Genomic DNA, 14125 nt, shown 5'->3' on the forward strand with positions numbered 1-14125 from the left:
AGGAAACGGATTAAATCAGAGACCTTCTGCATGCTAATCATATTCTCTGTTTCCCCTCCAATAAATAAACTATTCCTTAGTGCATCTTCTACAGGCTGATGTAGTCATTTTAAGAAAAGCCTGGGCCTGCCCCTTCATTTCTTTTTCTAAGCAAGGATTTACTTTTTCCACCTCTGCAGTCAGATGCTCAGGCTGCAGTATGAACACTTATTTTCCTCTAGAGGTCACAAACAGAAATAAGTTGTTTCCTTACAAATCCTCCTCTTTTCCTTCCCTCCCACCTCGGACATACACCAACCAGGAAGTGTTCAGAACCTCAGAGGGGCAGAATTGGCTGTGCTTCAGGTGAGCACTAACCAGCAGGTCTGTGCTCAGTTTGATCTTCAGAACAATTTGTTGTTCCAAGTCCGTCCAAATGGTGGAGGTCGGGTAAGTGATCATGGAGGTATTACAAATGTTCTGCTTCTTTTCCTCTTCTCAGAATCTCTTGGCTTGTTGCCTGCAGAAGATATAACATTCCCAAAGCAACAGGGCAGCTTTGTGCATAAGAACAGCCTTGTAGTGTAAGAATATGCCTGGTTGCCTGCAGCAAATAAAAATGACTCCTACACAGCCCCTGCTGCGTGTGCATTACCTGGACAGAAGCCACGGGGATCCACTCTGTTTCTCACCTGGGGAAGTGCAGTGGAGCAGTATGATTTTTCTCTGTCCCTGAACTAAAGTGTGTGTGTGTGTGTGTGTGTGTGTGTGTGAGAGAGAGAGAGAGAGAGAGAGAGAGAGAGAGAGAGAGAGAGAGACAAGGGAGAGCTCAGACTGGGAGCACCCACAGCATAAAACAGGAGAGAGGAGGAGTAATAATAATAATAATAATTTATTATTTATACCCCGCCCATCTGGCTGAGTTTCCCCAGCCACTCTGGGCGGCTCCCAATCAGTGTTAAAAACAGTACAGCGTTACATATTAAAAACTTCCCTGAACAGGGCTGCCTTAAGATGTCTTCTGAATGACAGGTAATTATTTATCTCTTTGACATCTGATGGGAGGGCGTTCCACAGGGCGGGCGCCACTACCGAGAAGGCCCTCTGTCTGGTTCCCTGTAGCCTCACTTCTCGCAATGAGGGAACCGCCAGAAGGCCCTCGGCGCTGGATCTCAGTGTCCGGGCTGAACGATGGGGGTGGAGACGCTCCTTCAGGTATACAGGACCGAGGCCGTTTAGGGCTTTAAAGGTCAGCACCAACACTTTGAATCGTGCTCGGAAACGTACTGGGAGCCAATGCAGATCTCTCAGAACCGGTGTTATGTGGTCCCGGCGGCCACTCCCAGTCACCAGTCTAGCTGCCGCATTCTGGATTAATTGCAGTTTCCGGGTCACCTTCAAAGGTAGCCCCACGTAGAGCGCGTTGCAGTAGTCCAAGCGTGAGATAACTAGAGCATGCACCACTCTGGCGAGACAGTTCGCGGGCAGGTAGGGTCTTAGCCTGCGTACCAGGTGGAGCTGGTAGACAGCTGCCCTGGACACAGAGTTAACCTGCGCCTCCATGGACAGCTGTGAGTCCAAAATGACTCCCAGGCTGCGCACCTGGTCCTTCAGGGGCACAGTTACCCCATTCAAGACCAGGGAATCCCCCACACCAACCCGCTCCCTGTCCCCCAAAAACAGTACTTCTGTCTTGTCAGGATTCAACCTCAATCTGTTAGCCGCCATCCATCCTCCAACCGCCTCCAGGCACTCACACGGGACCTTCACCGCCTTCACTGGTTCTGATTTAAAGGAGAGGTAGAGCTGGGTGTCATCTGCATACTGATGAACACCCAGTCCAAACCCCCTGATGATCTCTCCCAGCGGCTTCATATAGATATTAAAAAGCATGGGGGAGAGGACAGAACCCTGAGGCACCCCACAAGTGAGAGCCCAGGGGTCTGAACACTCATCCCCCACCACCACTTTCTGGACACGGCCCAGGAGGAAGGAGCGGAACCACTGTATGACAGTGCCCCCAGCTCCCAGCCCCTCTAGACGGTCCAGAAGGATGTTATGGTTGATGGTGTCAAAGGCCGCTGAGAGATCCAGCAGAACTAGGAAACAGCTCTCACCTTTGTCCCTAGCCCGCCGGAGATCATCAACCAGCACGACCAAGGCAGTTTCAGTCCCATGGTGAGGCCTGAATCCCAATTGGAAGGGATCCAAATGGTCCGTTTCCTCCAGGCGTGCTTGGAGTTGTTCAGCAACCACCCGCTCAATCACCTTGCCCAAGAATGGCAGATTTGAGACTGGGCAATAGTTGGCCAAATTGGCCGGGTCTAAAGATGTTTTTTTAAGAAGCGGTTTAATGACCGCCTCTTTCAGCGGGTCTGGGAAGGCTCCCTCACAGAGGGAAGCATTCACCACCCCGCAGAGCCCATCGCCCAGCCCTTCCCGGCTCGCTTTTATCAGCCAGGATGGGCAAGGATCAAGGAGACAGGTGGTCGGTTTCACTTGTCCAAGCAGCCTGTCCACATCCTCGGAGGTAACAGATTGGAATTGATCCCACTCAACTTGACTAGACAGAACTCTAGCACTCTCCCGCCCCGGCCCTGCTCCCACGGTGGAGCCTACTTCTTCCCGAATCTGAGCGATTTTATCTGCAAAAAACTTTGCAAATTCATTGCAGGAGAACATGTGGCCCGTACTGGGCCCCGATGTTGCAGGTGGTTCCGCTAAATTGTGAACCACCTGAAAAAGTCTCCTGCTGCTGTTTTCTGCAGATGCAATGGAGGCGGCGAAGAAGGCCCTCTTCGCCGTCGCCATTGCCACTTGGTAGGCTCGACGTTGAGCTCTAACCCGTGTCCGGTCTGATTCAGAATGAGTTTTCCGCCACCGGCGCTCTAGCCGTCTCAACGATTGTTTCATCACCCTCAGCTCCGGGGAAAACCACGGGGCTGTCCGGGCTCCATGCAATCGGAGAGGGCGCTTCGGAGCCAGACAGTCAATAGCCCTGGTTAACTCCGCATTCCAGCGTGCCACCAGGGAATCAGCTGAAAGGCCATCAACTTGGGATAAAGCATCCCCTACCACTCTCTGGAAGCCAATTGGATCCATTAAGTGGCGGGGGCGGACCATCCGAATCGGTCCCACTGGTTACTGCCAAAGTAAGAAGAGTTGCTGCTCCCAACTCCTTTGCTTTTTCTGTTGGTAACAGAAGTCATCTTAAACTGCTCAACGGGAGAAAGCAGCAATATTTAAATTTTGTAAAACCCAGAAGGCAGTGAAGAGTAAGATGTATAACATTTGCTGCTGACATTTCTGCTGCTTCGGCAGGTCTGTAGCACTGCCTGCCTGTAAACATTGTAAACATTGTTGTTTTATCTGAGTGAGTGGGACCAGAGGTTGGAAAAACTGCAAGGGAAAAGAGAAAGGAGCACCACAGGTTTTGTCTGCCCCAGTGGATGTATGCACTATCAGCTCTCTTGGACATAACCCACTGTTTTTGTCACCCTATAGCCCCTGTCTCTCTGGCCTCCCCGCTGCCAGCTTACTCACTACCTTATAGCAGGAGTGGGGGGGGGGACACTAGCAGAGCATGAAGAGGACAACCATTCTAAAATGATGTATTTCCAAGGCTGCTATTAAAAATGTTCATTTAGTGCCAGCAGCCCTGCCTGCAAGACTTCAAAAGTACATCCCTCCTTCATCAGAACAGCAGGAGAGAGGGGTCTTTATCAGAAAGCAGAGTAGGCAGAAGAATGCCCCAAATGATACTCTGTTGACCTAACAAGGCAATACTATTCTAGAAGGCATTTGGAGGAGAGGAAGGAGTGAGTTCTTCCATCCACAATGGTTTCATGGGTTTGAGACTAGTTGATTGAACTTGAACCTTGATGTTCAGATCTCCCCTCTCTCCCTCCTGTATCATGCCTGTGGATTTTGTATTATTTATTTCATTTTTCTACTATAACTCCGGTGTTGCAGTTCCGTGCAATCTTGGTTTTGTATTATTTATTTCATTTTTCTACTATAACTCCAGTGTTGCAGTTCCGTGCAATCTTGGTTTTTAACTTCAGCACACTGGTATTGGTTGACAGATCTTTCCTCTTTTTGTTGTTTCAGTGGAGCTTCTCTTTCAATCGTTTCGAGGTAGAACCAGGTCAAACATACCAAGTAACTGTTCATCATTTGCCCAAATTAAGTACTCCAGGAGACTATAATCGGAAATCTGTGCCATTCACAGTACCAGGTAAAGGACCCTCTTTATAATGGTAACGATGAGATTTAGTATTGGGCTTATCAGGTTGTAAAATCATGTTGCTAGATTAGGGATAGATAGAAGAGCTATTTTCCATTCACTGTCTTTTGCATATAATCAGCTGTAGGTCCATTCAATTTTTTGCAGTTGTTGTTTTTTAAATGCATGAAAATTTTGAATTTAAATTGCAGGAATTTTACACACATTCTTCCTACAAAACATGCACTTTTTTGCTTTTTGGTGCTTTTTATAGGAAAACACACATTTTGTACATATTCTTTGCCATAAAGTATGCATTCTTTACTTTCTTGAACCACAAGGTTCATTTTTGCATCGCAAATTTAGGAATAGTGCATTCCAATTCATATATAAGTCTGGGACTAGTGAATTAAATCAGGTTTACTTTAAAATGCAGATCAAATGAATTTCTCCATCATGAGGCAGGACTGGGTTCAGATGCAGATATGACTTTGTGATGCTGCTGATACGGATATTATAGTGCTATACAAAAAGTTGTTTAAGTGACTGGCCCTACCTGCAGGTCTCCAGTCTGTATATAAAGAAAAATAAGAAATGGAAAGAAGACTAAAGCAAGAATAGCCAATGTGGTGCGCTGGGACGTTTTGGAGTACAACTCCCACCCCAAGCCAGCATGGCCAATGGTCAGGGAGATGGGAACGGTAGTCTACAGTATCTGGAGGGCACCAGCTCTGGAGGGGCTGGAGGAAAGACCTACTAAGATGGGATGGGCATTTTAAAGAATATACAGGAAGCAGTGTGACCATTCAAATGTCAGATGGGAGAGAATTTCAAAGAAAAGGAACTGAAAGGGCAAAAACAGGAAATAGGTGAAGAAATTCTGGGCTTGCAAAATAACATAGACCCAGCAGAAAGAAACTGATGCAAGTGGTGTGAACAAAAAAAAGAGAGATGGAAGATAAACAGGAACTATAATGGGCAAATATTGGCAAATCAGTTTTGAAGAACTTAAAAGGAACACACGCATCATCATAATAATGGTGATGCTGTTCCTGCTGTTGATTTGCAATTTGGAAAATTGAGGACACATATAAAGGTAAACCACAGAAAAACAACTAAATCATATAAATAAGCTGCGTGTTGCATTGTAAGCCTGGAGGGGTGTGTTTACATGAATTGTAGTATCTAAAGAACATGATCTTTATATTCATTACCATTGTAGTATTTTCTAAACAATATAGTGTTTAACCTCAGTAGCCCAGTGATCAAAACATAATTAACATTCTTTAGGCTGCCTACAAACTCAAGTGGTCAGCACTACTTGTTGCCGTTTTTCAACTAGACTCTGACCTTGGTTTCATAATGTAGGCTGGACTTTTATTTCCCCAAAAATATTCTCTCTCTCTCTTTTAGCAGTATTGAAATTACTTTGTGTCAATGCTGAGCACTTGTATTTCTTTTGTCAATTTCACTGTTTCTGAGACTTAGCCTGAATTCAAGCAAACGAGTTTCAGTGTATAAGCTGGTAAAGTTCTGGATAAAGTTTTATGATGGCTTATTGTATTTTATGATTGTTATCATACACTGCCCTAGGAGCCATTTGGATTAAGGGTACCTTAGATAAAGCAAATTATCCTAACTTAAATTTCTTGTCTGCTCACCCTGGAGCCCATCAAATGTAACTTAGTGCCCCCTCTCTTAACATACCCAGCAAGTGTTCTTCCACTTGTATATATTTGTGGTACTTAGCTAGAAATTCTTGCCTATTGTACTCTGTCTTTCTGGACATAAATGCAATCCTTCTGTCTTTTTGTTGCAGATTGCACAGACCCTATCATGAAAACAACAGCCCCATGTCTGCAATTAGGTAATGTTTGTTTTTAAGTATGGGTAGAAGTGTAGGAAATCTGTTTAAAGTACTCACAGTTCATGATGATATTGATATATGCAGGCAGTGGATGGGAACCCAGCCTGGTTGGACAAAGCCTAGATGATGAGACACTCTTGGTGAGCTTCAACCCAGCAATGGAGTCAACCAATTACTTCATCCATGTGACCAGCTTTGAAGAAGATGGAGCAGAATGTAAAAAGGCCACACAGAAAATCTCAGAGGTAATAAAGCTGTTCTCCATCTTCCTCCCCACTTGAGACACTTATTTTAGAAAGTGCTTGTATTTAATCCCACCTCAACAATTACTAAATTACTACTTATTTATTCTACTTATGTCTGCCCTTCAGTGCCTCTAGATTAGAGGCAGCTGTTTTCAGCCCAAGGACTTGATTGCCTCATTGTGTCAATTTCAAGAGCTGCATGGCAATAATGAATGTGGTCAAAAAGTGGGTATTGCCACAGCACATTCTCACACACACATGCACATACCACCATGCACCAGAGCATGCACACATCCTAGCCAGAGGCACTCCTAGCCAGAGCAGCTACCTGGCCATCTAGGAACACACTGGACCTGGCAACTATCCTGAAGTTCGTGATAAGTTCTTCCTTAACTCTGATTTCTTACTCTGAACCCACCTGTGCTCAGGAGGCATCACTGGGATATTTGAGGCACAATGTATTTGAGATGACAAATGCTTCTCATTTTTTTTCCTGTGCTGCTACTCATTCTTTATCCTGAGTTCATTCAAGCTCTTTGTGATTTTTACCTTGGAATTGCACTTTGTCTCTTGGTTTCTGCAGAAGGAGTTGCTGCAGCCAATGAACGTCACAGTCAAACTAGAGAGAAACTTGAAGATTTGTTGCGAATACACGGTGCAGGTATGGTGAGCTGCTTTTCTTATTTGAATAAAGAAGGGAGTGGCCATGCCAATTCTACATCACCTTGTCTGTGCTTCAAACCAAACACAATTATTTCTCCAGAGATCATCTTATCTCTGGTTATTACAAGTTATACAACGTAACCATAATGAATTATTTTAACAGTGCTGATACCTCACCATTTCATCTTCACAAGAGTATCTTAAATTGTGCCTGGAAATGAACTGGCAACCAATGCAACTGTTTTAAAACGAGTTACATGAGTTCTAAATGGAACCCTGGCCAGTAATCTGGCTGCTGCATTTTGGACCGGTCAAAGTTTCTCAGTCGTCTTCAAGGACAGCCCCACATGAGGCACACTGCAATAATATTTCCTGCCTTCTTGCTGTGAATTTTGCACCCCATCCTACTAAAATATCTGCTTAACATGAACGCATACCACTTTATGTCCAAAACTGTATCCATTTGTAGGTTTTATTTTCAGACACTTCTTCACTCTCCCTACATTTAGTATGACACAGTCTGAAGATGACAAAACAAAATGCCTAATCAAGGGGCCACAAGTAAATATGGTACTGTTGACTTGCTCTCCTTTCTAAAAGGTGTGTCCATTACAAAAGCGAGCATTTAATTCCACACAATATGCAATTTGCTCCAGAAACACCAAGTGTTAGAGTATCAAAGACACTGCTAAAGTTGTTCTCTCCTGTCTTTTTCTTTCCAGATTCAACCATTCTTTGCACGTTGTGCCACAGATTGTATAAGGCATTCCATTTCCATCCCATGTCTCCCTACTACCTTGCCTTACACGCCAACAAAAGAAGTTGGTACGGTCTTCATTTTGAATTTGTGTAGCTAATTAACTGTTGCAAGAATTTGTTACAAAACAAGCCAGAGTTTAAGACCTGTAGAGTCCCCACTAATATCTACGCAAATGTTGCAATTAACATAAAGCAGCAAAAAATAAATAAGGAAGACAAAGGTGGGTACAAAGGAATTAAGATACCAAAGGTTGGCAGCTGTCCCCTCCCTCTTAAAGATGGTACTTTAGTCTAAGAACCATGTAAGCATCATCTGCAGGATAACAATGGAAATAAGGCAGAAATCATCGTTCCTCACAAGAGGAGCAGATGTGGCTCTGCTGCTGCCTTTGTATGATGAAGTTATAGATTAGGGGCTGAATGACTTACTCAGTATCCATCATTGTCATCATCATTATCTTCTAACTTGTAATGCCACTTTTCCACAAAATTGTGTCCAATGTGGCTCACTACATATCAAGTGGACAATCAATATAACAATTTTTAAAACATTAGAAACAACTTGAAATAATATCAATAAAAACACCCCAAAAGATAAATCTAATCAAATTTGGTTTATTTGCATTGTTTTGCACCATCTAATTTAACAGCCTAAAACTAAGCAGGAGAGAGAATAATGCCTAACCCAGAAATGAAAAGTAGTGTTCAAAACAGTAGTTTCAATCCAAAACTCAAACAGGAACCAACTGCAAAAAATCTTGGGTCGGGTGAAGGGAGCAAACCTTATGAGAAAGTCAAAAAGCAGCTGGGCCTGTTCTACCCCTCTTGAAAGGAGCTGGAGAAGGAAGATAATTTCACTTAGAACCATAGAATTGTAGAGTTGTAAGGGACCCTGAGGATCATCTACTCCAAATCCCTACAATGCAGGAATGTGCAGCTGTCCTGTGTGGGGATCGAAACTGCGACCTTGACGTTATCAGCACCACGCTCTAACCAACTGAGCTATCAAGAAGATCAATTCTCTTTCTGTTGAAAGCATATGTGGCTTCAGATATATTGGGCTGTTTCTGCCAATAATTCTTGGCTCAGTAAAGATGTAAGCAAGAAATACCCTGTTATTTTTTGGACCTGAGCAAATGCAAAGTAATTCTGCTGCTTATTGCTAATAGCTGGGGGGGGGGAGGTTGCATCCACCTCACTCCCAAGTGGTTTGGTAGTTTTGCATGGTCTAATTACTGCAGCAGTGGAAATGTTCCTTACATTATGCTCTTCCTATGTTGCAGATAATCTTTCTGTGGTGTTGCCCTGGGGCCTCACTCTCATCTGCATTTTAATAGTTGGATCAGCTGTCGCTTCAGTAATTTGGCTTGCTCGAAGGCAAAAAGGTATGAAAAATGTCAGAAATGTAATGGGAAGGTTTGCCAGCTTGTTTCCCACATTGTCGCTCCACTCGTACCTTTCTGGATACTTGGCCTTTAGCATGCAACACAGAGAGATGAAGTGACCCAATTAGAATGTCTTATCCAGCCCATTGCTCCTTACATAGTGTTACCTATGGTTACATGTTGAGCCTGTGCAGAAGTCAGTATTTCAGCATTTAGTTGTATGGATATCCCAAGTTCCTAGTATGTTGTGTGGGGCAGTAAAATACCTATGGTTTGTTGGTCTAGCCTGATAAATAATTTTTGCATTACACTTTAGAGAAGAAACATAGCTCAGTAGTAGATAGCATGCAAAAGTAGTCCAGCAAAAACTCCATACAAACTTTAATTGCCAAGGGTTTGGGGGTATTTTTTTGGTGGGGAGAGGTCGGAACAACAATCAGGCTAGCATAACATACTAAAAGTTGAAATATCCACCTGCTGTTTTGTATTTCCCTAGTTGTTAGAGTGGCCTTACTACAGGGTGGACAGGCATCACAAGCATCCTCAAGACTCCCATGTGGCTGCTGAAACTTCTTCCCAGGCTCTGAGGCAGGGAAAGGCTATGTTCCAAACAAACAGGAAATAATTCATTAACAGTGCAAGACACTCCAAAAATAACTGATGTCTATAAAAATGAATAAGGGTGTCAGAGCACCTTTATTCATTTTTATAGACATCAGTTATTTTTAGGCATAGATGTTGGGTCTTAGAACCGCTGTCTCAGCTTAGTCTTCAAAAGATACTGTCATTCCTAGATCAAATGTATATTCTATCAGATCTTCTTAGATGTGTCTATTGTTTTTTTTCCCTATTAGTAACACATTCAGGAACAAGCAGTAGTGATAGTACCCACCATGGTAAGAGAACATTTTATTTCTATTGAGTCAGTGCAATTTGCAATCTGGGAACCTGGGATGAGAGAATTTGGACTTGTATTGTTGTATGTACTATTAGGATGGCACATGTACCAGGTACAAATAGAAATTTGTGGCAATAAAATATTTGGAATGTTTTTGGGGGAAATCTGTGGAGGTGAACTTGAAAAGGGGCCTGGGGGGAGATGAAGGCATGAAGTAGCAAGGAGCGTGCAAATCTTATTCTTAGTGACTTAAAGACTCTGCATTGTCTCTTCTAGTTTTCTGTCACCTCTCTTGCATAATAAGTCATTTTCTTTAGTGTGTGGCGTACATAAAATTTTAACAGCTAATGCTAGTCCATATTCTAAAACAAATCTGAATGTGCATACATAAGTTCCAACAACTCTTTAAGACTAGCATCATCTCTACTTTTGTGATCACCATCACCAATACAAATCTTAATTAGTGGCTTTATGTACAGAAATGAATTGAGATGGTGGCAGGGAAAGTTAGCTCTTTTACTATTTTTATGTATTATGATTATATTTTGGTGGTTAAATGGTGATAAGGCATGGCTTACATGTACTAAAAGGTCTTGAACACACATGCCTGTATTCTGTACAGCTTAGAAAGCATGTTTGGTTCCAAATTTTTGCATTCTGGCTTTCCACATGTGCAGTGCAGCAACTCATGGTGGTTTTCTTTTTTAACAAAAAATCTCAATTTTCCAGAACTGCTGCGCATGTCACAGTCTCCTCCACCCCTGAAGACTCGTAAGGTTTGGATTGTGTATTCTGCTGATCACAAGCTCTATGTAGACATTGTGATGAAGTTTGCTCAGTTCATGATCACAGTCTGTGGTACTGAGGTGGTCCTAGACTTGCTGGATGAACGTCAAATATCAGAGATGGGGGCTGTGCGCTGGCTGACACGGCAAAAACAGGAAATGGAAGCACTCTCTTCAAAGATCATCATCTTGTGTTCCCGGGGTACTCGAGCCAAGTGGCAGGCCATGCTTGGGCGTGAGGAGTTAACTGTATCTCTCAAGCAAGATAACCTGCTACCAATAGGGGATATGTTCACTCCAGCATTGAATCTGATCCTACCAGACTTTAAACAGCCAGCTTGTTTTGGCATGTACCTAGTCTGTTACTTTGAGGGCATAAGCAGCGAAAGAGATATTCCAGATCCATTCAACGTCACCTCCAAGTACCAACTGATGGACAAGTTTGAGGAAGTTTACTTCCTGATTCAGGATCTGGAGAAATTTGAACCAGGGAGAATACATCAGATTCCAGAGATCTCACCTGAGAACTATGCTGAAAGCTTCAGTGGGAGACAACTGAAGGAGGCAGTGCAGAAATTCCAGAAATGGCAGACTGAGCACCCTGATTGGTTTAAGAGAGAGAATGCCTGCCCTGAGTATGAAGATGACCTTCAGTCTCTGAATGGGGATCTTTCTGAGGAATTAATCCCGACTGAGGGAGAAATTCTGAAATGGCAACTGCTTCCACAGGAACCTGATCCCAATAGCTGTTGCTTGGTCAACCTCTTAGTCAATGAAGATGAGTCGGGAGCTTGTAGGCTGTTACCCCAGCTACTACCACAAGAGGATCTAGCATTCCAGACCCTGGTTGTTCCTGCTGATGACTGCTCCCAGGTTCAGGTAGTAATGCCAGTTGCCCTTACAGAAGAGACAGAGATACTTAGCCATCAACTGCTGACCAATGAAGATTGGCTAGAAAGAATGCCCATGATGCAAAGTAGCACGCCCAGGAGAAACAATGTCATCCTTCAAGAAGATCTGTCCTCAAACCCCAACCCCTTGCCAGTTGATGTGAAGCAGCAGCTGGAGAGCTTAATGTACTCTCTCTATCAACAAAGCATTTTGCCCTCTGAAACACCTCTCTGCCAAGAAGATGTTAATGAGCAACAGCAGCTGGTTTTTTATGAGTCTTGCAAAGATCAAAGACAATCGGTGCAGTCAGACCAGGGTTACATTTCCAGATGTTCCCCTTTGCCTTCTGACGGCCCCCTGGAGGAAGAAGAGGAACAAGGGCAGGAAGGACATGGGTCTGCTCAACACCTCTCCCCAGATGTCTTGGACAGTCTAAAAAGTCTTCAGCAGCAGCTGCTTTTTCAGAATATTCAGCAGCACTTCAGTTAGGATCACATGATAGGATGGCTAACTTTGCCCCATACTTCCACACAGAACCTGTTCTGTTTTGCCAAAAAAGAAGTGGCTGTTGGTTAGAATGCAAACACTTCAGACATCCTCCCTCAGGCAATCTTGTGCACACATTTTTGTGAAGTCTAATGTGTAGAAGAGCTGACAGCAGAAATTTGGCAGCTTGGCTTACCTGTCTGCCCAGCCATCCTGCTGCATATACTTGAGCATTCTTGTGCTCCAGTAATCTGCCTGTAAATGAAGGTAGATACCAAACCTATAAATAATGCATTTTTTTCAAATTAATGCTACAAGCAGATAGCATACAAGTGGCCTCAGAGGATCAGATGAAATGGACCAGACAGCTCAGTAAGTTCCCGGTAACAAGCCAATATAAAATGATTGTGATGGAAACATCACAAGAGCTCTGTTTTATGAGATAAAAGATGTGTCCAGGCAGCATCCTGTTTCCATAGTGAATGACCAGATGCTACATGGAAGCCCACAAGCAACAGCCCTAACCTGCTGCTGTTGCCCCAGAATAATAATAATAATAATAATTTATTATTTATACCCCGCCCATCTGGCTGGGCTTCCCCAGCCATTCTGTGTGGCTTCCAACCAAATATTAAAATACAGTAATGCCTCAAACATTAAAAGCTTCCCTAAACAAGGCTGCCTTCAGATGTCGTCTAAAAGTCTGGTAGTTGTTGTTCTCTTTGACATCTGGTGGGAGGGCATTCTACGGGGAGGGTGCCACCATGAGAAGCCCCTCTGCCTGGTTCCCTGTAACTTGGCTTCTCGCAGGGAGGGAACTGCCAGAAGGCCCTCGGCGCTGGACCTCAGTGTCCAGGCTGAACGATGGGGGTGGAGACGCTCCTTCAGATATACTGGACCGAGGTCATTTAGGGCTTTAAAGGTCAGCACCAATACTTAGAATTAGTAGAAATAGTAGTCAGTAACATATTGCCTCTGGACCTAGAAGTTCTACGCGGCTATGATGGCTAATAGCCATTGATGGGTTGACACTCCATAGCTATTGCTACATCTTTTAGCAGTGAATTCTATAATTTCATTGTATGAAGTACTTTCCATTGCCTGTCTTGAATCTGCTGCTGATTGATTGATCTGCAAATGTAGTATTGAGAGGAAGAACTTCTTTCTAATCGTTGCATAATTTTATGAACTTCTCCTTAGGTCTCTCCTCAGTCTTTTTTTTAATTGTTGGCATCTGTCTGCTTCAAGAGACAGTGGAAGAGTATGTCCTCAGGCGTAAAGTCAAACTGTTGGGAGAGTTACAATGCATGCTGTGCCTGTAGAGGCCAGTACAGGAGATACATGTTTTATTGTAGCTGGGGCAGATAAAGGCATCCAGTTTTGCTATTACAGATGCACCATGGCATTTCTTCTCTCTGCACTCCTCCCAGTGGTCATTTCTCCTCTGTTCACTGCTGTGAATACACAACTTGTTTGTCTCCAGGCACTGTGGTCACCTGCTAAAAACAACAACCCAGTACTCCTTTAGCTGTGCTGTAACCCCTTGGTTATTTGTATTACATTTTCCTATAGTTTTCCAGCTCTAGGATATGTACACAATATTCATAGTGCGTCACACTTACATAAAAAGCATTTCAATACTGCCCGCTTTTTCAGTTCCTTTTCTAATAATTCCTTGCATGAAATACCTCTCTTTCACTGCCACAGCACACTGAAGTGACACCTACATTGATCAAAACAGCATAAACCTAATATCTTTCCTGAATAGTCACCACCAGTTCTGGTCCTATTAATACATATGTGGTTAGGATTTTTTTGCCCCAATATATATCCCTTACATTGAATCTCAATTGCCATTTTGTTACCCCTTCACCCTGTTTGGAATTGTACTTTCAGAGCTCTTTGCAATCCAGTTAGGTTTACACCCTCCTGCATAATGTGG

General features: G+C 43.5%; 1 protein-coding gene across 1 annotated transcript in view; it reads left to right on the forward strand.

The window, feature by feature from the left end:
* The window catches only part of IL17RA (interleukin 17 receptor A), a 22598-nt gene extending 9697 nt beyond the window's left edge, over positions 1-12901 (forward strand). Inside the window, exons 5-13 of the mRNA XM_053405834.1 lie at positions 302-429; positions 4090-4216; positions 6024-6071; positions 6156-6316; positions 6900-6977; positions 7702-7804; positions 9022-9123; positions 9978-10019; positions 10751-12901. Of these exons, the coding sequence (XP_053261809.1) occupies positions 302-429; positions 4090-4216; positions 6024-6071; positions 6156-6316; positions 6900-6977; positions 7702-7804; positions 9022-9123; positions 9978-10019; positions 10751-12186 (2225 nt within the window). The 3' untranslated portion in view covers positions 12187-12901. The remainder of the gene's footprint in view (positions 1-301; positions 430-4089; positions 4217-6023; positions 6072-6155; positions 6317-6899; positions 6978-7701; positions 7805-9021; positions 9124-9977; positions 10020-10750) is intronic.
* The last annotated feature ends 1224 nt before the right edge of the window (positions 12902-14125 follow it).

The sequence above is a fragment of the Podarcis raffonei genome, chromosome 10 (assembly GCF_027172205.1).
Source record: "Podarcis raffonei isolate rPodRaf1 chromosome 10, rPodRaf1.pri, whole genome shotgun sequence".
Lineage (NCBI taxonomy): Eukaryota > Metazoa > Chordata > Lepidosauria > Squamata > Lacertidae > Podarcis > Podarcis raffonei.